The 24,274-nt window shown below is 33.2% G+C and overlaps 2 protein-coding genes across 4 annotated transcripts in view; both read right to left on the bottom strand.

Annotated features, from left to right (window-relative positions):
• Positions 1-24,274, bottom strand: part of LOC127734183 (regulator of G-protein signaling 12-like) — a 66,099-nt gene that overhangs the window by 36,261 nt on the left and 5,564 nt on the right. For all 3 annotated transcript variants that reach the window (XM_052243911.1, XM_052243912.1, XM_052243913.1), the window contains exon 2: positions 2,459-4,806. In XM_052243911.1, coding sequence (XP_052099871.1) covers positions 2,459-4,798 — 2,340 coding nt within the window. In that variant the 5' untranslated portion in view covers positions 4,799-4,806. The remainder of the gene's footprint in view (positions 1-2,458; positions 4,807-24,274) is intronic.
• Positions 7,946-11,193, bottom strand: LOC127734202 (uncharacterized). Its single transcript, XM_052243961.1, has 2 exons — positions 10,685-11,193; positions 7,946-9,109 (listed from the first exon to the last, which is right to left on the bottom strand). Exons 1-2 carry the CDS (start codon positions 10,767-10,769, stop codon positions 8,733-8,735), a joined length of 462 nt encoding a protein of 153 aa, XP_052099921.1. The 5' UTR covers positions 10,770-11,193; the 3' UTR covers positions 7,946-8,732.

A 24,274-nucleotide genomic window follows, 5' to 3' on the forward strand; every position in this document is an offset into this window, starting at 1 on the left:
ATATATTTGGTTTAGGGGTGGGGATCTCAACCATTTACAAGATATTAGAACTTTCTCAAATGGCAGGGGGTCGGGATGACCCCTGGGGACTAACCCTGTATATCATTCAAACCATCTTCGCATGACAAACCAGAATATATATGGTTTAGGGGTGGGGATCTTGATCACTTACAAGATATTAGAACTTTCTTAAATGGCAGGGGGTGGGGGTGACCCCTGGGACTAACCCTGTATTTCATTAGATGTGCTTTATCATGACAAACCAGAATATATATGGTTTAGGGGTGGGGATCTCGACCATTTACAAGATATTAGAACTTTCTCAAATGGCAGGGGGTCGGGATGACCCCTGGGGGACTAACCCTGGTTATCATTGAAACCATCTTAGCATGACAAACCAGAATATATATGGTTTAGGGGTGGGGATCTTGACCACTTACAAGATATTAGAACTTTCTTAAATGGCAGGGGGTGGGGGTGACCCCTGGGGACTAACCCTGTATTTCATTTGATGTGCTTTATCATGACAAAACAGAATATATATGGTTTAGGGGTGGGGATCTAGACCATTTACAAGATATTAGAACTTTCTCAAATGGCAGGGGGTCGGGATGACCCCTGGGGACTAACCCTGTATATCATTGAAACCATCTTAGCATGACAAACCAGAATATATATGGTTTAGGGGTGGGGATCTTGACCACTTAGAAGATATTAGAACTTTCTTAAATGGCAGGGGGTGGGGGTGACCCCTGGGGACTAACCCTGTATTACATTTGATGTGCTTTATCATGACAAAACAGAATATATATGGTTTAGGGGTGGGGATCTCGACCATTTACAAGATATTAGAACTTTCTCAAATGGCAGGGGGTCGGGATGACCCCTGGGGACTAACCCTGTATATCATTGAAACCATCTTAGCATGACAAACCAGAATATATATGGTTTAGGGGTGGGGATCTTGACCACTTACAAGGTATTAGAACTTTCTTAAATGGCAGGGGGTGGGGGTGACCCCTGGGGACTAACCCTGTATTTCATTTAATGGGCTTTATCATTTAGAACATTTTCAATTAAAAAGATTGTGTCTATCACGAACGGTTTTCAATTTATAATCATTTGAAAATTTTAAAAAATAAAATCCCATAGGGTTCTATAGTAAAACCCTCTTTTCTTTTTGCCCCTCAAAGTACCCCTTTATAAACCCCATTGCACAAACAAAACCCTGATTGCACCACTAGACATGTTAGTCTAACATATTGTGAAACCCTAAGTTAATCTGACAAGCGGTTTTGGAGAACGGGTGCGGACAAGTTCAAATTTAAAAGCGGCGGAAGAAGAAGAAGAAGAAGAAGAATAATAATAATAATAATAAGAACTGAGCAAAAACAATAAGTCTTCCAAAACTTCGTTTGGGAGACTTAATAACTACATTAAAAAAAAGAAAGAAAGTGGTTCTAATTTCAAAATGGTTGTCTTAATATTGTTATTACACACAATTGCCATGCTTACTAGCTAGCAGCTATAATTATACTTCCCGGTCTGTTTTGTTGAAAAAATCTGGACAAACTTTCTCAAATGATACGTTTCAATTTTAATGATGCAGCATGAACATGATGAAGATATTACAATTAGCATAACAAATTACAATGTATACAAAAATGGACATGGTCCTTATAACAAAGTGAATTTGATACAAATTAATGGATCATAAGAGCCTGAATCACTCACTTGTCAAAAAATTGAGATAATACTAGTAAGCAAAACTCTAAAATTAGTCAAAAATCATTTTTACATGTACATTGTACAATGTTGTATAAGGAGCTTGAGCTCGAGTCATCCAATGGATTTAGTCATATTGCGATTTTTGTAGCACTAGATCTTATATTGCAGATAACTTTTGCTGCTTTCTTTTATTAAGAGTGCAGGGCATGTCCTCTAGGATCAAAAGTTCAAAACATAAAGATCTTATGACAATTATTATATGCATGTACATGGTGACCTACATGTATAGTTGCTAACTTTTACGTCATGTAGTTTCTGGTTGAAAGTTGTCTAATTGTAATTCATTCCACTTCTTCTCATTTTTATTTTTATGAAAGGGGATCAAGTTCTCCCTTATTGAAAAAAATAAATGGAAAATGAGTCTGTTTAAATTTACCTTCTGACAAAAGGAACACAGAAATCCAAAAATTTGAGTCAAGGATGTGTAACTTTTTGAATGGAGCTACACTGTACATGATTAAAAGGGACCCTAAAGGAATAGCCAAATCCACTTGAGGCGAATTTTGCCTGAGGGGATATTGGAAACCTTAGTTTCTAAATAATATCAAATATTATCAACAGAGTATTTAAGAAAGGTATGCTACATGTATTAATCATGTTAGTACAGAAGCACTGACTACTGAAGGAAAGCCATAACAAGTTGCACATGTACTTAAAAAAAGAATTTTACCTGTTTTTGCTGTTTTGGTGTTCCTTCAGAGTATCTACGAGACACATCTACAGGTGATGATATTCTGAAGGCCTGGTCTTGTTCAAATCTCTCTATCAGACTACACATCCCACTGGTCTCTGCTGCAGGAATATCATCAAAACTATCATCCCGGTGAAAGGTTGGAGGAGCTGATGGTGATCGTAACTGTGAAAAAGGTGGTGGTAAGAAAGCTCTTGGACTTAATCTGTCATCATCAACATCTCCATTGTCAATTTTGCTGTTGTTTGGACAGGAGCCATAACTCTGGTCAGGCAGGTGTTTACTGAATGCGGAAGTTGATGACTTTTGAAGATCAGGTTGTGAAAAAGACCTTTGAAAGTCACTCACATTTGAACTGTTTGACTCCTGATCACTGCTGATGGTCGAACCACTTCGTTGTCTTTGTTGTATCAGTCTTCTCATACTAGCTCTGAGATTTTCTGCACTATTTTGTCTCTCTAATCCATCAGTAGAATTATACTTTGGTCCATGATCAGGCATTGCTCTGGGGTTTATTTTTCGCTTGTTCCTGCCCCAATCTTCACTTAGAGTTGATTGGTTCAATCTATTGCTTGCTTCCCCATGCATAGAGACAGATTTCGGAACGTTACGGCATGGAGTTGGTATAGTATGATTATCAGGTGAACAATGGTGAACAGAATTGTTAATTGTAGCGTGCCATCCATTCTGACTCGGTGGGTCAGGTGGTGGAGGCATGTTCACAACCAATACACGTTCAGAACCAGGTTCTTCCTTACCAAAACCAAGTCCACTATCACTATTGCTGCTATTACTAGCGGTACGCTGTGGGGCTCTTGAAGGGTCAGTAAAAGCCTGAGACAGTGCTAATTCATTGTCATTAGACACCCCTGGTCTATCTTTATACAAATTACTGATGCATAGAATGACTGGTGTAGCAGATTTAGGAAACTCTGCGCAATGATGTCTGTCTGGTGTAGGTGTACATGTTATACCAAACGACTTTGCTTTTTGTGCATGAATATTATGTGATTTGATTTCAGGATCAACCATGAATACATGACAGGATCCACTAGAAACAGATTCATCCTGACTACCAGCTTCACTTCCAGTTTCATCACTGTTAGAACAATGTAATGTGACAATCCCAAAGAATCGTTTGTCATCAGGTGTAACACCACTGAATGCTATCCTATCAACAGGATAATGGGCAACAGTTGTTCCCATACAGTTTGTCAACTTGACACCATCTGCTGAAACTTCCATTAATACTAAAGTATGAATTTTTTGTTCAACTCTTAATCTACGCACTGCATTTCGAATTGACTGAATGCGAATATGTGGCTTGTCAGCATCACTGGGCATTTCTAATGAACCAATGTAACCAACTACAACCCTTGTTTCATGAAAACTCTGATTCAATAAACTCTCTTCATCATCACCGTCATCATCATCCATAACAATGAATGCATTATTAGCTGAAGTATTGGCAACTGATGTTTTTAATAAAGACGATATACTGTTATTTGCGTATGACTTTTGGGCATTTGTTATACCATTCAAATTTTGATCTACACTACCGTAATGGTTTTTAGATCCCATGAATGCCATTTGTCTGGATGAGTGAGCACTCTGGGTTGTACTTTTTACAATAGCTTGTTTAGCCTGAGGTCTCTGCATGACTGGAGTGACATGCAATGATCGAGACTGAGATGCTGAACGTCTCTCTACAGGTAAAGGTCCTGCAAACTGATGAAGATCTTTGGAAGAATGAGTCACAGTATTTTCAGCACCTACAGGTGTATGCAGACGTGCTCTTGACCTAGATATGGCACCTTTGGTATCAGCTGGTTTGGCAAAATGTGTTTCTTTGTGTCTATGTTCCTGAGAATTATGTTTTTCTCTTTGGTTACATTCCCCTAACACTCTTTCACCATGTTTTGATCCATGTCTTTGACGGATTCTATTTGGATATCGAGCTTTAGTCCTATGATGATATTCTTCATCAGAAGAATCTGAACTATTGTAACTTTCAGCCACCTGTAAGATCAGAGTACCTGTGCTGGTTCCCACCATACGTACAACATCATCATGAGGAGCTTTGGCTATGTTTAGATTATTAACAGCTACCAGATAATTGCCAGCTTTTAACCCGGCATATTCAGCAGGACTATCTTTAACGATGTTGCTTAAAACACAAGGATGCTGACCAGAAATTGTAAATCCGTATCCACTTTTACTCCTTGTAACTTCTACTACTCTTAGGCCATGTATTGGTCGTTTTTTCCGACGTTTAGGATGTCCACCACTTGACCCTTGCTGACTTTGTTGAGGATACATACTGATTTCTAAAAAGATAAAAAATAATGAGTAAGATCTATTTATAAATCAAAGCGCGAAAGCGCTGTAAAGGCAGTTAATTACAGGTTGTGTGTATTTTTAGTCCAGTTATATCATTATCTTGCATAGTACATTGTACTTATCAGAGGTGGCTTTCAGTATTTAAGATTTAGAGTTCTCTAATGATATTGAACAAGTTTTATGAATGTCATATTCTGAGCACTATATGAAGGCGATTGTTCTCACTTGTTTATGAACTAGTGCATTATGTCCAGTTTGTACCTTTTTTATCTATGTTTATAGTCAAATACTGTTTAAAATAGTTTGGCATTTTCTTTTAAGTAATAAGTAAATGTTATCAACTGTATTTTATTCAACTTTGCAAATGTGGTTTGTTACTGGTAAGTACAATGTATGGATGATAGTTGTTTCATTGGCAATCATAACACATCTCCTTATTTATATAATGATCTATATTCAACGACCTCAGGTATAAAAAAAATGTATGTAACTAAACTATGATGGGAAACCTTTGACTTCTTTCTTTAATATAAACTTTTGATTGGGTACCATAGAACTATGTAGAATAAATGTACATTGCAACATGTCAACTCTTTCAATGACAATACTTTTTTTAGAAACTATAACTCCAAGCAAAATTATATTTCCAAGTATAAAGTAATTTATGAATGAAACAAGAGTGCACACACTGAAATGTCTCGCCTTCTTTACTAATCATTGATATTATGTTGATAGTCCTAAATATAAAGCTTTATTACAACTGTCACATAAACTTAACATTAACCAAGTAAACTAAACATTGACCAATGAACCAAGAAAATGAGGTCAAGGTCAGATGAACCATGCTAGGCAGGCATGTACAGCTAACAATTCTTCCATACAACAAATATAGTTGACCTATTGCTTATAGTTTAAGAAAAACAGACCAAAACACAAAAACTTAAAACTGAGCAATGAACCTTGAAAATGAGGTCAAGGTAAAAAAAAACCTGCGTGACTGACATATAGATCATAAAATATTTCCATACACCAAATATAGTTGAACTATTGCATATAGTATTAGAAAAAAAGACAAAACTCAAAAACTTAACTTTGACCACTGAACCGTGAAAATGAGGTCAAGGTCAGATGACACCTGCCAGCTAGACATGTACACCTTACAATCATTCCATACACCAAATATAGTAGACCTATTGCATAGTGTATAAGAAAAACAGACCAAAACACAAAAACTTAACTATAACCACTGAACCATGAAAATGAGGTCAAGATCAGATGACACCTGCCAGTTGGACATGTACACCTTACAGTCCTTCCATACATCGAATATACTAGACCTATTGCTTATAGTATCTGAGATATGGACTTGACCACCAAAACTTAACCTTGTTCACTGATCCATGAAATGAGGTCGAGGTCAAGTGAAAACTGTCTGACGGGCATGAGGACCTTGCAAGGTATGCACATACCAAATATAGTTATCCTATTACTTATAATAAGAGAGAATTCAACATTACAAAAAATCTTAACTTTTTTTTCAAGTAGTCACTGAACCATGAAAATGAGGTCAAGGACATTGGACATGTGACTGACGGAAACTTCGTAACATGAGGCATCCATATACAAAGTATGAAGCATCCAGACCTTCCACCTTCTAAAATATAAAGCTTTTAAGAAGTTAGCTAACGCTGCCGGATCACTATCCCTATGTCGAGCTTTCTGCGACAAAAGTCGCAGGCTCGACAAAAAGGAGTTCTTAATTAAGTAATACACTGATTCGCTGAGCGCAGCTGGATACACCCACAGAGGTCCAACCCTGAACAGTTGGGGCAAAAATGGACACAATATTCAAGCTTGATACAGGTCTGAATTTGGATTGTAATTAAATATTTGACATATTATAGTTTCTGAATAAATGTAGTCAAAGAACTTGAAATCGGTTATATGAATTGAATTTATATTCAATTAAAGATTTCTTGCTGTTGTGCAATACACTGTGCTGTTGCGCAATACTTAATAAATCTGTTGCCAGACTATAAACAAATAAAGTTCAATTTCTTCTCAATGTCATATTTGAAATTTATGAAAATCAATAGGGAGATTACATCAATAGCTATAAATAATTCACCAAAGTTTCATGCGAACTGCTTAAAGCATTTTTGAGTTGTTGTCCAAAAACTGGAAAATCCCCCCCTTTTTAATGAATAAAACCCCATAACTCAGAAATGTAAAATCTAAAATTTATAAAATTCTAAAGGGAGCTTACGGATTGATAATTTAGTCTTAGATGCAAGATTTTTTTATCAGTTGTTTGTGGCTTTGAACTAGCTGTCAGTAAATGCGAGTACTCTCAGATCTGTACTTAGTGTCTTTTTGTTGTTTGGATGTACAACTACCCGGCCACGTCCACTTGTATTTGTATTTATCCATCTGATGAGTTAAGCCTCTTTCAACTGATTTTTATAGTTCGCTCTTATATTGTACTGTTACACCACTGTCCCAGGTTAGGGGGTGGGTTGGGATCCCGAGAACATGTTTAACCCCGCCACATTCTGTATGTACATGTATGTGCCTGTCCCAAGTCAGGAGCCTGTAATTCAGTGGTTGTCGTTTGTTTATGTGTTGCATATTTGTTATTCGTTCATTTTTTGTACATAAATTAGGCCGTTAGTTTTCTTGTTTGAATTGTTTTACATTGTCATTTCGGGGCCTTTTATAGCTCACTGTGCAGTATGTGCTTTGCTCATTGTTGAAGGCCGTACTGTGACCTATAGCTGTTAATTTCTGTGTCATTTGGTCTCTTGTGGAGAGTTGTCTCATTGGCAATCATACCACATCTTCTTTTTTATATTTACATCAACAGATATAAACAATTCACCAAAGTCAAGGTGAGACAACAAAACTTAGTTGTAAGATCTCTGAAATTTTTTACACGGTACAAGTTTTTCTAATTGTTGGAGATTGTATGGTGACAGTAACACCTGTAACTGCTTAACCCATTTCTTATGCACTTTGGTTCGATAAACTCACTGAATATCATACCACATCTCCTTATTTTTATATGCATTACAATTCACATGTGCATGTGATTGTAAATAATATTTATATATATATATCAGAACAAACTTCATTGCGTCACTTTTATTTATGCATCCTTTCGCACAATACAAGTTCTAAAATTACACAACATAAAACAACTAAATGTTATTTCAGATGAAAGTTTTGTTTCAGTTCCATTCATAGGATTTATTAGAATTTTGTATGTTTTGCCAAGTGCACGTGTTAATTGGAGACTTTTCTATCCCGTATAAGAGTTTTGGAACTAATTCTGTTTCTTTTTTTGAAAAAAGTGAGCAAACAAATCTTGCACATTTAAACCTTTGTCTGCCATCACACTGTCACCTGGATCACATAATTGAACTATTCTACATCTTTCAACTATTTCACAGTCACTGGTACAACCAACATATGCATTAGAGACATAGTTGACTAAACCACCAGGTGTCGAACATACAAGTATTTTCAGTGTTTCTGTTTTTATGTGATGAAAAGGTTGCCTGAGCTCTAGGAGCTTTAGCTTTTATCACGGGATATTCTGTGCTGTCAATAATAATCCAAGTTGTAGGAAACTTTAATTCTAAGTTGGATGGCGAAAAATACCTGACTAAACCACTAAATTGCCAAGTGTTAGCCTCACGCCACTGTTTAGACATAAAAACAATCCATGTTTACACAATATTCTTAACACTAGTTTCAATCTAGAATCTAGACAGTTCAAAGTTGGTTGTATAATGCATCAATTTCATCAAAGTCATAAAAAAACTGATTTTCAAATGACACCCTATCAATTTGAAAATATATGTATCTCAAACAATGTGCTGTTGAACCAAGTGTGGTCAAAACAAATAAAAATTTAATAAAACAACTCTAAACCGGTATAAAAATGCATGGCTGTGTCACGTGTCTTCATTTCAAAATTCTCTGCTGAAAATATAGGCATTGATGGTGTTTGTGTAATTCCATCTGTGAAGCTCAACATTAGCTCGGCAGTTGGTGGTGGACAGTCATAAATCCTGTCTGCAGTATGAATTACTTCTTCAGGAAAACCAACTTTACAATCAAAACTTTCCTCTAGATTTCTACTACAATATTCATCAAGTTTAGTTCTTTTGTTTTCACAGGAAACTGCCCTGATTTTTCTTTTTGCGGACGATTCAGTCTCTTGCTTGGTCCAGGAAAATAGGCTGGGATTGGCAGTAGACTTAAGTCTCTGTATGGTGGGTTTGTGCCCTGAAAAAGGTTATAAAACATTAGTTTTTTTATAATTAAATGAACTTCCATAAGCAATGCATACTTTGTACAGAAGCAAGTTAACTCGTACCATTGTAAACTCGTACCAACGTAAACTCGTACCACTGGGAAGTCGTACCAATCAGAACTCGTACCACTGCAAACTCGTACCATTAAAAATATATTCAAAAATACGAAAGTTTTATGATTTTTTTTTGGTAAACTAAATAAAAAAAGTTGAATTACTTGAATTTTATACTAGATTTTAATGAAAACTTAGACAAAAATATGAATGTTTTATGATTTATTTTATAAGCTTTATACAAAAAATTAAAATATCTTTGAAATTTATACCAGATTTTAATGAAAACTTAGACAAAAATACAAATGTAATTTCTTAATTACCATGCTAATAAATATATTAAATTCCTTTGATTGTGTGATTATTGGTTGATTATTAACTAATCAACTTGGTTTTTTTTATCTTTAACTAATCAACTTGTATAATCATATAAGCATGGTCATATTCTGCTGAAATGTGCTGAATATTGTATAAAAATAAATTTCATACTTTCTAACTGTTGGTCATAAACATTTTTAAACCTTTAAAACACAATCAATAAATTCTTTCATTAAATAAAATTCCTTTTAGAAACAATAGAAAAATACCCAAATCTATTCAATGTTACTGATTTGGAATGATTAAAAATTAAATCAAATAGTTGTCAGTAAAAGTTTAAAAAAGAGTCTATTCAAGGGAGACAACAAAGCCAATCTGCCACGGTTTTCTCTATCCAATTAGACAAGGAAAATTAGCTACAAATTGGTTATTGTAATTTCAAATTATATACATTTTACAGACTTAAGAGGTATTGAGTGAAATCAAAGTATATATTCATCATTAAACACCATTTGAATGCATTTAAATAAGTTGGTCAAGTTTACAATGGTATGAATTTACCATGGTACGAGTTTGCATTGGAACGAGTTTTTGTTTAGTGGTACGAGTTGACATTGGTACGAGTTACAATGGTACGAGATAACTGTAATTCCTTTGTACTCGTAACCTGGCAAAATATTAACTAGATTTATTCATTACAATCTGGATAAAACTATGTTAGCCTGATTCAATGTACATCAAAATGTATGTTATGTAAATCCAAAGGACAAACAATGAGAGACGTATGCAACAAACATACATTGTTTGTACCTAAATAACTATAATATAGATGAGAGCATGTCATTGTTTTGTTCCTGTTAACATTGTCATTGATATTTTTCAAGAAAGTCTATGAGGCATAGCTTATGCATTCCTGTCATTACTACATAAGCATAATTACTGCTAAAATAATTCTCAGTATGATATACCTCTTGTAAGAAATCATTATAATTGTAGCAAGCACCAAAAAATCTCAAACAGATCACATTGAATCGTAATCCAATAAATTATGACGTCTTGAATTAACCACCCCCTTTTATTCTAAAACGATAATTGCGGTTGTAAACTGACTTTGGTTTATTCGTATGGCGATTACATATATAACTATATATTTTAAAAAGAAAATAGAGTTTTACCATGAATAGTTTCCTGCACGTAGTCTTTTTCAGTAAAATGTGCCTTGCAAACAACAGCTGATTGAGATGGACTCCACGATTTCATCGTGTTCTCGTCCAATCTGCGTATGGGCCATGGCGTTGATCCAACTTTTCCTTCTTTTTAAGTCATTTGGAAATGCATGTCCTCCTCTTAAATGACATCCAGGTACACAACAACAAGTACTTGGCATCGTTAATTAAAAATGCAACTGTAATAGTTGCACAGTGCAGAAACCGGAAGTTGAAGTACAGGATCGGCTACCACGGCGCCACCTATTCAGGAACGATAATTTGCTACTTTATATAACTGCGAAATAACAATAACGTTAGACGGGTTCGCGTGCATAAACAGAAATGCGCTTTAAATTGTATAATATAATTCATGTTCAGTCGACCTTTAATTATTATATCAACGACTGAAATGATTTATAAACATCTAGATTGCAGATAACACTCGAAATTAACCCGACCTCTTTCCACACGGAATTCAAATAATTCTAGTTTGTCAATCGGTGGACTGCTTATAATGTAAAATACAAATATATCAGAAGTTTTTAAAACTAACAAAACACAATGATCGTTTCTCTATTTCCCAATGTAAATGAAATGAGACAAAAAACATTTTATACCACAATAAGAAGAGGAGAGAATCAACATTTTCCGGATCTACTTGGAGCTAAATGACCCCCCACGTAGATAAGTTGGATATCGCGGAAAGAAATATTAACACGGCAACTAGAAAGGCATTAAAGCACTGCCTTTAAAAACACGTAAACATTAATCATTAAAGCCTTGTAAAATTTTTCACTTCATATATATATAGCTCTGATTTATATGGATTTAAAAAAAAAAGTCACACCAGTTTGCCTTTTAAAATCCTAGAAAACTCAATATTAAGTTATTAATATCTAGAAACCATTTTAATACAGAATATATACATGTATCCATGGGGTATGCAATGGCATATTGGTATGAAAGCAACATGAATGTATGTTATGTTGATTATTACAAATAGCATTGGTAGTAGTTTTGAGAATTTTCATACATAAAAGAATTTGTTTATACCATGAAAATGTTTATTTTTATGAACGAATGGTGTATAACTAGTTTACTGATAGAACTGCATCCTATTTAATTTCATTTCTTCTAAAATACAGACAGACAGTTCAAAAAAACATATGTAAAATAATACTTCTATTTTTTTTTTTAAATACAAACAATGGGAGATAACCATAACAAACATTTTTCAGAGTTTTGACAAATATCTCTGTAAACTGACATCTTTTTCTACAGTAATTACATATCACTAAAAAATGATTATACTTGTATCAATATACCTGATGTAATTTGCATGATATCACGAAAAAGTGAATATACATGTATTAATATACCTGAAGTAATTTGCATGATAATTACTGTTAATGTATATTTATATTACACTATAATTCTTTTGAGTAGCAGCAATTATGTACTCAAGACATATATATATATATATATTCAGGTTATATTTTTCCTAAATAATGCATTCTACATGTAACATAATAATGAATACATGTACAAATATATCATCTTATTTGTAGTGTCTATACCTATAAGGTAATAAAACAAAACACAGATAAATGTACATGTTCATATCTGGTTTATATATCACACTGTTACATTATACATGCATCTACATTTTTCATCAAATTTTGAACTTTGTCAATGTTTGTCTTTCAGCATGTTGGCATTTTATAATTAGTATATTTGTATGCCCTCAATGAAAGGGTGGTATCAACATCTATAGTTTTTTTTTATCAAATGCCACAACATTTTATGCCCCAGTCTGAATAAAAGTTGATGTGATAAAAGCATCAATGAAAAAGTAACCTAATGAAAAAAATACTGTAACCAAAAGACATCTGAAGGGCAACATTAATTTTTCCACAATAGATTGGTGTCTATATATAGTATGTTAAGCTCTAAATCTTCCAGAGTGTATAAAAGTTGTGAATGCATATAATAACAATAATCAATAAAATGCTCCGCTGGGGCGCAGCTTGATACGACCGCAGAGGTCGAACCCTGAACAGTTGGGGCAAGTATGGACACAACATTCAAGCTTGATACAGCACTGAATTTGGATTGTAATTAAATATTTGACACAGCATAGGTTTCTGACACATAAAGGATGTGGTCTAAGAACTTTATTTTTTTTAAATTCACCTATTCAAACCATATCATTATTATTTGCTTTTATATATAAATCAGAAATAACCAATTTTAAATGGAAAATTTTAAAGAAAAAAAAGGAAAAAAAAATCCCCCCCTAAATTTTTTGAACCCCCTTATGATTCATCACCCCCAAACTCAATCCCAGCCTTCCCTTTGTGGTATGGTACCTTTCAGTACAATTTCAGAAAGATTCATACACTTACACACAAGTTATTGTCCTGAAACTAGAAAACTGCTTGTTTTTTGCCCCTTTTTGGCCCCTAATTCCTAAAATTTGGAGGCAATTACCCCAAAAATCAATCCCAGCATTTCCTTTGTGATATGAAAACTTGTGGTACAATGTCAGAGAGATCCATACACTTACACACAAGTTATTGTCATGAAACTAGAAAAATGCTTGTTTTTTGCCCCTTTTTGGCCCCTAATTCCTAAAATTTGGAGGCAATTACCCCCAAAATCAATCCCAGCATTCCCTTTGTGATATGGAACCTTGTGGTACAATGTCAGAGAGATCCATACACTAACACACAAGTTATGTCTGGAAGTTACAAAAATGCTTATTTTTGGCCCCAAATTCCTTAACTGTTGGTACCGTAACCCCCAAAATCAATCCCCACCTTCCTTTTGTGGTATTGAACCTTATGGTAAAATTTCATAGAGATCCATTCACTTAAACTAAAGTTAGAATGTGAAAACCAATGTGTCTTCGGACGACGACAACGCCAACGTCATACCAATATACGACCTCAAAATTTTTTTGCAGTCGTATAAAAATCTGTGATCAATACCCAATGTTTGAAATGACAAAAAACATTAAGATACGACATTAAACAACTACTTGGAAGTTTCCTGGTGTGGAACAGCCACATGAATGTGTAGTGTTATTACTTGTTTTTTTTAGATCATTGGAATCTGAATCAGTGGATGGATAGAAAAAAATTAGCCCAAAAGTTGGTCATCAGGTGCAAAAAGCGTCAATTTTGACGATTTTTCGTCCTATTTCTTGACCGGGAAGACAGAGGGGTGCTGATAGATGTATCTTACTGTAGTCTGCATGTAGAGTTGACCCCAGTGAACACATTAATCACAACAAAGCCAAGGTCGGAGTCAAACTGATTTTGGTACAGCAGTCTAAAGAAGGTCATTTGCACCAAAAATCCGGAATTTCTCTCGATTTCCAGATTTTTGGCTTCAACTGGACCTGCAACCAGAAGTAGTCGTTCACTAAGTGGATTTCAATAATAAACACAATCAGTAGTTATATTCCCGCAGGTTTACACTAATATTCAAAGTCTTCGGCCTCTGAACTGCGTGTGTCTGTCACCGAAGGGAAGCCCACCCCTCCAGAAAAAAACAGTTTTATTTGATTTTCCAAATTCGTATTTGACTTTTGAGCTGAAAATGCACCTTAAACATGAGATACATGACAATAAAAAGCCTCAGGTTGAGGAAACATGCATCAACTTTGAAATTAATGTCATAAAGTTGACCTCTAAAAGTATGGAGAGCCATTGGAGCCAAATAACGGTAGTTTGGGTAATCCCGTCATATGACGGTCATAGTATGATAAGGGTTAATATGATATGATATGAAAATGAACACTGCTTTGTACTAGGCCAACATAGTTAACAAGATACAGAAACCCATATAACAAGGACTCATTATTCTGACTTCAGGCTGACCAATCTATGCTCTTACTCCTAAATGCCATGGGCTTAGCAGAGAAGCATTAAACAACAACTTTCAAGTGCTTGATTTAACCAGATCAGGGATTGAACCAACAACCTATACAGTAAAAGTCAGGTCATGAGAATCACCCTTTCAACAATATGAACATTTGTTTTGTTTATACACTTAAAATATTTCAAACCGAATTAAAGATGTGTCCATATCTGAGTCAAAAAAAGACATTTGTCAGAGTGACCTGTTTGTAGATTTCTGTTTAAAAATAGTAAACTTAGTATATGAGAGAGAAAAATAAATAGCTAAATTCTATATGAATCAATTTGACAATTTTTTATTCTTCAATTATATTTTGACTTATATAACATTAACATAATTAATCAATAAATTTTAGTTGAAAATTTGAATAGATTCAATGAAAATAAATTTGATAATAAACACAACCAACAAAATTGGAGATAGAATTTAGAAATAATTTCAATATCTATTTTTAGATAAATAACTTTTACTGGTATGGCCACAGACCACAATTAAATTCCCCTATTAGTTCTTTATAACGTTTTGTTTCATTAAAAAAATTGCACCTTGCATTTTTGTCAAATCTTTTGTGTTTGTAATGTATAGTACTAGTCCAAAAATATATCCAAAATTCAGAAAGATTGAACCAATGACTCTTACAAATTTAGCCAATACACATCCATACCCCTATGGACAAGTCAAGAGATGTTCCGAAAACTGTAAATATCACCTTTTTGCACCTGGCCTAATCACTCTTTCCATATCAAAATCAGTTAAAATACAACATCCAAAAGTTTATTTCACCTCTCTTCTTTTATTTCCACCCACAAAAAACTAAGAAATGAGTGAGGAAGGGAAAGAAAAAAAATTAAGAAAAAATACACTCTAATTAAAAGGAACTATATACGTGGACAACGAAAAGCGGGATCATTAATTGTGGTCTTGGGCCGTATGACTGGTAAGTTAAAGTCTCATTGCATTCTATTTTTTCCTCCTCATTTTCAATAAATGTTTCATAAAGAAGTGCACCCTGTCTTCATCAATTATTATAACAATCTATTAGATCCTTGATGTTAATTTACATGCATCTTTATATTTTATAGTCAAATTATATTTGGTTGATTGAGGCATAATGCAGCTGCAGGTCTCAACCTTATTTATACCCACTTTCCTATAAAATGTTGATCAAACTATGCCTTACCAGTAAAACATGTTTCCTTACTAGAAAATAGTCCTCAGCATAAAATAAAATGTACCTAAATCTATACTTGAATTTTAATCATCATAATTAACATTACCATAAACAAATTTCCTTTACAAATTTATTCAAAATAAACCCTCCTTTCAATTTGTCTACATACATGTACCTGGACTGAATATTTACTTCCATGGATAGAGAAATATTCATATTGATTGGTTATCATTTGACCAAGCTTTGTATACAAAGTCAGAGACCCACTATTCCTTTACTTGTATATTCAATACATGTATTTAAGACCTGTTTTTCTACAATTCATTTTAAAGATGCCCTTATAATACATACTGAACATTTAAACTTGGCCCCAAGCAAATACAATTGTACAAATTGCCATGAACTAAAATTTATCACCATTCGACATAATAACTGCACATTCTTTATTTTAACATGCACAAGTATGTATGAACATTTATATAACTTACATGTATCCCTTAATTTGCATCTGAAAACATTTCCTTTTTTCTGTCCAATTAATTTTTTTTTGTTATAGATTTAAGATAGAATACTAAGACATCTATCAATATACATATGCACACTTACATCTGGAGCTTATTCAAATCAATGGATTTAACATATGTTCAATTCATAAGAATTTTATTTTTTGATAAAATGTAAACAATGAACTTGCCAAAATTTATTTCAGACATAGAACCAGGGAGTGCTACACTGACCTAACAGTAGATTCAAATTAATCCCTATTACTCAATACTTAAATCTGAAATATGAAATTCAATACAAAATTATTACATCATAGATAATCAATGGCATGTTAACAATTTTCAATTGAATAACTATTTCACGAAATATATAATATAAATATTTTCGGTATAAAAAACCCTCACCTGAATCATGTTTATTCCCTGATATCAATTAACTCAAGCTTAAGATGGAACATCTATCACAAACAGTCCTTAAGATGCAAGGTTGAAACAAGGTGTCAATTAATCTTTTGTTTGTATAAATCTTGTATACTCCTTGTTCTATTGATAATGTATATCAACTGTAGAACAGAGTGCCCAGTATTTTTCAATTGTAAACAAACAAACAAATAAGGTATAATATTGTCTCCCTTCTTCAGCAATAAACCATCTATACAAACAAATAAATAAGTACTATGTCCTTAGGTTTTATGATCCACTACTAAATCAAAGATCTTCACCAGGGGGAGAAAACAAGATCAATGACAAAGAGAACTGACCATTCATAAACTGTCTCCACTCATGCATGAAATAACAATGCAGACATCTGATTAAATATTGATATGTTTGTTTATTTGATATGAAATGTGACAATTTAATCTCTGGTACTTTCCTTTAAATAAGTATGATAAAATCTTTTCATTTCTCATTTTGTAACTTTTTATTTATTCTATACAAAAAACATTGCAAATTTTACTTTTTAAGTCCTAATATATTGAATTAAATCATAAAAAAAAAATTAATATTTGTTCAATATTACTGGTACATACAAATTGAAAATCATTGTATTGCACCTAAGAAGGTACAAATGTATTGAATAAGTACCTGTTAGTATAACTGGTTTATGAATTTTTCTGAGAACTCTAGCTCTTATTAAATACACACAGAATATTTCTCACCTCAGTGGTCATGTGGAAGCGTGATAGCCTCAAGTGCAGGAGGTCATTGGTTTTTTAACCCCACTGTGTCAAACTAAAGACTTAAATATTGGTATTTGCTGCTTCTCTGCTATGCTCAGGTATCAATAAGGAGCAAGATTGAAGACTGGTCAACTTGGAGTCAGAATAATATTTCTGAGTACAGGGACAAGTCTTCCTGCAGACTAGTCTTAACTTTGCATTTTTATAAAGGTGAAACACAAATTAAAGTTGTACAAGAGTGTAAATATTAAACAGTCTCACCAGCTTTACCTATCATGATTGAATTTTAAATAGAAAGTCTCTAAGATAATAAAGGTTGTACATTTTTGTACTTTAAGTACTAATGTACCACAGTGGTACTACCACTTGAACTTTACTTTTATAGATGATCTATGAAAATGAGGTCAAGGTCAGATGAACCCTAGTAGAGGGACATTTACACCTTACCTACATGTACAATCATTTCATACAACACATGGGTCAATATCCCTAATGCCCCTCAAATTGAGTAACTCAAAAATAGTGTGTTAAAAAAACAGATAAATTGGGAATGTGTCCATGGGACACAGATGATGCCCCCGCTTGTATATAACATTACAAAGGGATATAACTCAAGAACTGTAAAAGTGACGCCACCCAAATTCATACTTGATCTGAGTTTTGTGGTAAGAAGCATAGTGTATAAGTTTCATAACATATGGTTGAGGCAAACTTAAGATAGAGAACAGAAAACGAAAAATTCAGCAATTTTCCATTTGTATAGAAAGGGGCATAACTCTAGAACGGTAAAGGTGATGCCACCAAAATTCAAACTTGATCTGTGTTTTTTGGTTATAAGCATTGTGTATAACTTTAAGATTCATAACATTTGGTTGAGGCAAACTTAAGATAGAGAACGAAAAACGAAAAATTCAGCAATTTTCCATTTGTAAAGGGGCATAACTCTATATAAAGGTAAAAGTGACGCCACCTAAATTCAAACTTTATCTGTGTTTGGTGGTGATATGCATTGTGTATAAGTTTCCTAACATTTGGATGAGGCAAACTAAAGTTAAAGAATGGAAACCAATTTTGGGACATACATGTACCGACTGACAGACGGACAAGGGTAAAACTTAATGACCCCTCCGCTACGGCGGGGGCATAAAAAAATCTATGTGTAGTGATAATGGACATGTTTCAATTTTTAACAAGTGACTGTGCAGAGCTTAAACATTGTGCTGATTTACAGAGCAGAGGACCACAGTATAAAGGTGTGAAAACTAAGGAGTAATATATAAATCCATGCAAAGAACTAAATTTTCCAAGAACTTATTGTGTGATAAAAAGAATTTTTTACCTCGAGAAACTGCATTACAAAGGGCTTTTCTGTGGTAAGTACACCACACATTCATTCCATACAACAAATGTTTATAATATCTGGGAAACAAACATAACCAAAATCAAAGCGTAAAATCCCTGGAAAATACATTTGCCTTATAAACTTAAGCAATATGCATGCATGCAAGTGTTCCCCCTTTTTGAACAAGTACAGAACATGTACAAGATAAGATCATTTATCAAAAGTCACAAATAATTTTAAACCAAATATCAATTATGTTAAAACACTTTTACTAGTGGTCAGTATAAAATATAAAATACTATGATTTCCACCACTTAATAATCAAACATTATTGTAAATCAGATTTGATTCATAATTCATAAATATATGATATTGAAATTACCAGTATTTATATATTTGTTGTCTCATAATCAAGTGGTATGGTAAATTCCTGAGGAATTGCACATTTGTGTCATTCAAATCATTTCAATTTTGATATGTTGCATTCCATAAATCATTAGTATAATAAAAAATGTCTTGCACTCCATAAATCATTAGTTAAATACAAAATGTATAATCAGCACACCCTTTTTCTCAATGGGCCCAGAACTAACAAATATTGCTCAAAAGAAAGAAAATAAGCCAATCCCTAAAAAGCTTCTGTACAAAGGAGCCAAGAGTTCCTAATGAGTTCCTAATGTAAAGCCTGGAACTGGACGATAAATTTAAGATGGAGACCAGAGCCTGACTTTTATGCCCAAAATAGACTATTAGTTCATTGTGAGAATTCTCTTTTCTTCTTCAAATAAATGTGGATAGTGTCCACATGTGGACACAGATGATGCCCCCGCTTGCATAGCATATAGTTATAAAGGGACATAACTGAAGAACGGTAAAAGTGACGCTACCCAAATTTGAACATCTGAGTTTTGTGGTAATAAGCATTGTGTGTAAGTCACATAACATTTGGTTGAGGCTAACTTAAGTAGAAAACAGAAACTAAAAATTCAGCAATTTTTCTATTTGTAAACACGCATAACTCTAGAACGGTTGTGTATAAGTTTTATAACATTTGGTTGAGACAAACTAAAGTTAGAGAACGGAAACGAAAAATTCAGCAATTTTTATGTTTATAAAGGGACATAACTCAAGAATGGCAAAAGTGTTCTCACCAAATTTCGTACTTAATTTGTATTATGTAGTAATAAGCATTGTGTATAAGTTTCATAACATTTGGTTGAGGCAAACTAAAGTTAGAAAACGGAAACAAAAAATTTGTACCTGATCTTAGTTTTGTGGTAATGAATATTGTGTATAGGTTTCATAATGTTTGGTTGGGGCAAACTTAAGTTACAGAATGGAAACAAAATCTTGCAATCTTTCGATTTATAAAGGGGCATAACTCAATAATGGTTAAAGTGACACTTCCCAAATTCAACTTGATCTGTGTTTTATCAGTGGAAGTCAAAATTAAACATTGCATTGTATAAAGCATTGATTGTAGTTGATTCAACTATAATCATGGACAAAGGAAGATAACTCCAATTTTAAAAAAACTTGATATATAGAAGAAAATAAAAATTTTGCAATTTTTCCATTTACAAAGGGGCATAACTCTAGAACTAAAGTGACGCCACCAAAATTCAAACTTGATCTGTGTTTTGTGGTAATTAGCATTGTGTATAAGTTTCATAACATTTGGTTGAGGCAAACTTAAGTTAGATAACTGAAACTAAACATTTTGCAATTTTTCAATTTATAAAGGGGCATAACTCTAGAACAGTAAAAGTGATGCCACCAAAATTCAAACTTGATCTGTGTTTTGTGGTAATAAGCATTGTGGATAAGTTTCATAACATTTGGTTGAGGCAAACTTAAGATAGAGAACTGAAACTAAACATTTTGCAATTTTTCCATTTATAAAGGGGCATAACTCTAGAACGGTTAAAGTGACGCCACCAAAATTCAAATTTGATCTGTGTTTTGTGGTAATAAGCATTGTGTATAAGTTTCATAACATTTGGTTGAGGCAAACTCAAGTTAGAGAAAGGAAACCAATTTTGGGACATACGTATGTACAGACGGACAAGGGAAAAACTTAATGCCCCCACTGCTACGGCGGGGGCATAAAAACATTAAAAGTGTAAAACAATGATTCTAGAAAACTTCCTGAGTGTTAAAAATAAATCAAGATGTCCAAAAATATAAAATAAACAAGTGCCCATGATACGACCTTCTTGTGCATATTGTTGCAAGAATAAAATGGGATATTTTGAAAGCATTTAATAATTAGGAAATGAATAGGCTTTGTAATAAAACATGCCTGAGGATGTATGCCTCTTTTTATATCGAACTGTTTGTTATGTTCATTAATTCCAATAATTATGTAACATTTCCATTAAATCAATCCAAGCAAATTCAAGTTATGGTACAATTTGTGAATAAACAGCTGCGCCATGAGCGCATGATACGCCCGTAGTCTTGTGTGTGAATTTTTATGCAATAATCATAAATAGTTTCTGACATACGGCGTGACATGCGAAAACCCCCCTTTTTTTTTTACAAAAAACTCAATATCTCTAAAATAAAATTTTGAATCAAAACCAAAAAGTATACAGATCTTTAGATTAATATAACTAAGAAGTGTGTAAAATTTTAAGCAATAATCATAAATCGTTTTTGAGATACGGCGCGACATGTGAAAACCCTCCTTTTAAAAAAAAAAAAATCAGTATCTCTAAAATAAAATTTTGAATCAAAACCAAAAAGTATACAGATCTTAAGATTAATATAACTAAGAAGTGTGTCAAATTTTAAGCAATAATCATAAATCGTTTTTGAGATACGTCGTGACATGTGAAAAACCCCTCCCCCTTTTTTTACAAAATACTCAATAACTCAAAAATAAAATTTTGAATCATCACCAAAAAGTATACAGATCTTAAGATTAATATAACTAAGAAGTGTGTAAAGTTTTAAGCAATAATCATAAATTGTTTTTGAGATACGGCGCAACATGTGAAAAAAAACACACACCTGTTTTAGTTACTAAGTCCTGTAACTCAAAAAGTTTTAATCTTATTTTCACCAAATAGTATACAGATCGTTTGACCATCTAAGAAACAACTATGTTAAGTTTCATGAAATTTGGATAAGTCGTTCTCAAGTTACGGTGCGACATGTTTACGCCGGACAGACGGATAGACGACATTTGTATACCATAATACGACCCGTCAAAATTTTGACGGGCGTATAAAAATTAACTAAAATCTGACAATTAAAAGTCCTATAGCTATAGCTCTGGAGCAACAAACTGGAAATTTAAAAAAAAACCAAAAGGACGCTTTCTTACATTAATCCCCACAATAATATCAAGTTTGGAGAAAATCATTCCATGAATTCTAGTTAGTGCACGATTTGTGGAAAATTGCCTTAAATGTATTAAAGTTATAAAGTTCCGTAACACTGGAACAACAATCCGGAAAATTAAAAAAATCACAAAGGAGCTTCCTTTAATCAATCCTCACAATAACATAAAGTTTCAAGGAAATCAATTTAAGGTGTAATACCACCAAATCATAGTACGTCACATCCGGTTGCATACAAATAGGTCGAAAAAAAAAATTTCCCTTTAATTTGACAGTTGTAGGTAATTAATCCTACATTTCATTGCAGTAAAACATTTCTGGGTCATAAACATATATCTTGGGTATTTAAAAGCACCATTATTTTTTTATCTGGGGTTTCTATAGAATATTTTGGAAACTTGAGGTTACATGGTTACTAAATCTTGTACACAGGTTAATAAAAGGGGAAAATTTGATTTGTTAACTTCCAGTGATGGTTATTTTCTTATATGCAATGAAATGTTATGTGAAATTTTTTCTATAGTACTGGACAGGATAAAACTTTACTCATGCCAAGCTTTTCTTTATTTGAAACAAAGATAAATTCTGCATAATTTTTTGAAAAGTGCAAATTTAACAAAGATTGTCTAATAAGGGAAAATCAATGGTGGTATTACACCTCAAGGATACTGGAGTTAGTGCACGATTTGTGAAAAGTTGCCTTAAATCTAAAGGTCAAAGTTCCATAACTCTGAAAATTAAAAAAATCAAGGCTTTCATCAGTCAATCTAATATGTTGAATTAAAGTTACTGGTATATGAGAATTGGTTAAAGCAAATTTGAGTTAACGGACGGACATTAATAAACCATAATACGTCCCGTCTTTAACAGGCGTATAAAAACAAGTGCACATCAAAGCATCGTTGGTGCTGTGATTCAGCCATTTTGTTTAGCTACAGTTAGTCGACATTTTTTGGATCATATATATATATTCATTTCTTTATACAAGCTTCTGTAAGACATTTATAATAATATAGAGAAAACCATCACAGCTTTGGATAAGTGATTTTTGCCCAAAATTGTTTAACTTGTGCAAAAAAGGAACTGAAAAAATACAGACAACACAAGGATTGAAATGTAGAACTTGTCATCATTTTCATTACCATTTCACTAAAAAATTACCATTATTTTTTCTATTTTTTAAAATCACCCCTTTCCGTTCATAAAATAAAATACTTCTTACAAGGTACTTCTGATAATCAAAGGAATCACCAATGGAAAGACTGGAAGAGTTAGTGCTTTTTTTAGATGTGGTGTAGCATCATTAATTATTGAAATTGGTCGGTAAGAAAGGAAAAAAATTTGTAAGGGTTCCGCGGAACCCAGTGTCTCACCTACTTTTGCAGGCTCAACAAAAATGGGGAAAAAATTATTAAAAATTTTCCTCTAGATACTATCTTTTGATTGTAAGAAGCTTCTATCCAAGTTTGGTAAAAATCAAGGATGGTTCATGAATCAAATAAATGTTTTAAAAACTTTAACTGCAGACTGTATGCATGTAATGACTTAACTGGAAGTCCATTTATAAGTAATATACGGAAAAACAGGAAATGATACTAGCTTTTGATCATAAACAAGCTTATGTCCAAGTTTGGTAGAAATCCTGGATAGTTTAAGAAAGTTATTAAAATTTTAAAAACTTTAACCACAGAGTGAATGTAATGTTAACTGGCAGAAAAACTAAGTCCATTTATAAGTAAAATACGGATAAACAGGGATTTTTTTTTTTACAAAATTTACTTCTGGATACTATCTTATGATCATAAACAAGCTTCTGTCCAAGTTTGGTAGAAATCCAGGATAGTTTAAGAAAGTTATTAAAATTTTAAAAACTTTTACCACAGAGTGAATGTAATGTTAACTGACAGAAAAACTAAGTCCATTTATAAGTAAAATACTGATAAACAGGGATTTTTTTTTACAAAACTTACTATCTTATGATCATAAACAAGCTTCTGTCCAAGTTTGGTAGCTAGAAATCCAGGTTAGTTTAAGAAAGTTATTAAAATTTCAATAAAATGCTCTGCTGGGCGCAGCTTGATACGACCGC

This window comes from Mytilus californianus, unplaced genomic scaffold (genome assembly GCF_021869535.1).
Source record: "Mytilus californianus isolate M0D057914Y unplaced genomic scaffold, xbMytCali1.0.p SCAF_3, whole genome shotgun sequence".
Lineage (NCBI taxonomy): Eukaryota > Metazoa > Mollusca > Bivalvia > Mytilida > Mytilidae > Mytilus > Mytilus californianus.

Coding starts and splice junctions, on each gene's coding strand:
- LOC127734202 (XM_052243961.1), bottom strand. CDS start 10,769: ATGAAATCGTGGAGTCCATCTCAATCAGCTGTTGTTTGCAAGGCACAT. Junction 9,110..10,684: donor CGTGCAGGAAACTATTCATG/GTAAAACTCTAT, acceptor AACCTTTTTCAG/GGCACAAACCCACCATACAG.